This window comes from Alligator sinensis, unplaced genomic scaffold (genome assembly GCF_000455745.1).
Source record: "Alligator sinensis unplaced genomic scaffold, ASM45574v1 scaffold268_1, whole genome shotgun sequence".
Taxonomy (NCBI): domain Eukaryota; kingdom Metazoa; phylum Chordata; order Crocodylia; family Alligatoridae; genus Alligator; species Alligator sinensis.
The window spans coordinates 3,300,622-3,302,825 of record NW_005841853.1 but is presented as its reverse complement, the minus strand read 5'-3'; the positions used below and the strand labels follow the sequence as shown (position 1 = coordinate 3,302,825).

The 2,204-nt window shown below is 47.2% G+C and overlaps 1 protein-coding gene across 1 annotated transcript in view; it reads right to left on the bottom strand.

Moving 5' to 3' along the window:
* SFMBT2 (Scm like with four mbt domains 2) overlaps positions 1-2,204 on the bottom strand; it is a 161,715-nt gene that overhangs the window by 9,804 nt on the left and 149,707 nt on the right. Inside the window, exon 17 of the mRNA XM_006016323.3 lies at positions 1,835-2,010. Coding sequence (XP_006016385.1) covers positions 1,835-2,010 — 176 coding nt within the window. The remainder of the gene's footprint in view (positions 1-1,834; positions 2,011-2,204) is intronic.

Genomic DNA, 2,204 nt, shown 5'->3' with positions numbered 1-2,204 from the left:
AGTGGTTTTCATAAAGAAATTTAAAATAACCCGATCCACAGCGAATGTCCCCATGCAGAATGAAAGAGTGGATGTCATCCTGGACTAGTAACCGAAGGGGCAGAGCTATTATGATGTACATGCATTTCTTCTATTCACTACAGGTTAAATCCTGCACTCCTGACTCAGCACTTCAGACTGGCTGAAGTAAGCAAAACCTCCATTCAAGTGCCTGCGAATTATGCCTGTCTGAGAACTAAATGCAGATTGCAGGATTTGACACAACATCCAAGGAATTAATAGCAGGGCAATTCCAGGACTGAACTTTTAATGAGGTGAAGCTACAACAGGAAATAGAGGCAGTCGTCTCTGCTGAAGATCATATTAAGGCCCAAGCAGCTGTTCAGTCAGTGCTTTGAACTATGACTGCAATGAACCCCAGCAGGCTTTATGCCCACCCCACACAATCCATACAGGTAATGCTTACCTGACATAGTAAAGGCAAGTTACCCGATTTACATGCTCTGGTTCCTGCCTCCAAGGCACATCTGCATTTTCCATGTTTCATTGGAGGAAATGACCTCCTTAAGCCACTTGTGTCAAACTCACCTGGGCACCCAGACAGGATCTGGACCCAGCGGCAGTAAGATGAGTAGCAGTGCAGGGGTTAACACAGATATTACTCATCCCTGTTCACTACTGCCTCACATCCTTGGCTAGGCTCTGATGCTGAAAATTTGGTGGCATGCCCTACCCCCCCGTAACCCCATTGCCAGATTCCTGGCCCCTCTTGGAGCCTCCTCTGTGGGCTGGGTGAAATGTTTCTCCTGACCACATCTCTGACAACCCTACCCTAAGCCACAAAACCAGCTCCCTTTGCTTTGCTCTCTTTCTGGCCTCGCATCACTCATCCCTCTTGATGGCTCAATGAAACCTGATTCCACCAACAGGCCCCAATTCAGCAGTCTCTCTCTATTCATCAGCATGGACTTGGGTGGGATGAAGTGTGCACTTAACGTTAAGCAAGTGCTTCCCCTAATATCAACTATGTCTACTGAAGCTACACTTACAGAGGCATAAGTCCAGAGCCGCAGGCATACTGCAGATCGATAGTGATGCAACAAATCGGAAGCTGGCTCACTGGCAGACAGTGATGTGCTCCAGGTACTATTGTCTTCTACATTTAGGCAAACTGCAGATTACCCCAAATTATGTGCATGTAAGTGGAACTAACTCCCTGATACTACAGAGACCACAAGATTAGCATACAGTGCTGTAATCAGCCTAGGCTATCTTCCAAATGTAACAGGGGACCACAGTTGGGGAAGAAAAGATGCTACAACTGGTATCCTTTCTGGCAGAAAACCAGAGTGGTTGGAAATAAGCAAACACAATGATCACTGGAGCAGGCCTTTTGCATCTCACACCATGAAGGACTGCACTCAGTGATCTCATGTCCCATGATGAGTCTGGCTAAGTGCAGCGTAACTATGTAACTCAGGTCCAGTACATGAGGGTGAAGAGGCCCAATGCACTGAGCCCCAACCACCACACTCCACACAAAAGCATCCCGGGCATCCGTGTTCTTGTTTGCAACAATTTCCACTCCCAGGATTAGAAAGGGGGCCTCATGCCCAAAAGCTTGTCTAAGATCTCTCCCAACTATATAGTGGTTCAATAAAAGATATTGCCCTTTCCCAAAAATCTCATATGTCCTGGACCGCCATGGCTACAACATCACTCCAGTACTAGCGTGTGATGCTAAGCATGTTTTGTTTTTTTGCCTGGCCCACGATCACCCCTGCAATGCTCCAGCTCCTAGTTGTGACAGAGCAGCACATAAGCTATTACTCACTGTATTTGGTTTTGGTGTGAATAGAACAGTTCTCGGGACAGATTTCAGTTACAAGCACAGGGCTGAACAGGTTGGGACAACACTCCAGCTTGGCACAGACCCTCCGGCAGAAATCCGCCACTTGATCAGACGTCCTCACGATCTTGACCGTCGCCCGGTAGGTTTTCCCTCGGTACCTAGAAGAGAACATGGCAAAAATCAAAGAAAATATTGGTTAAAAGTGACCTCGGGAGGTCATCTAGTCCAACTAGATCATCTCCAACCACATAATTTATTAAACGGAGGCAATAGGCCATTGTAAGCACTAGTCAGACTTGGGACAGGGAGAGGAGGCGGATGTGGAACAGGAAAAATCACAGGAGGAGCTACA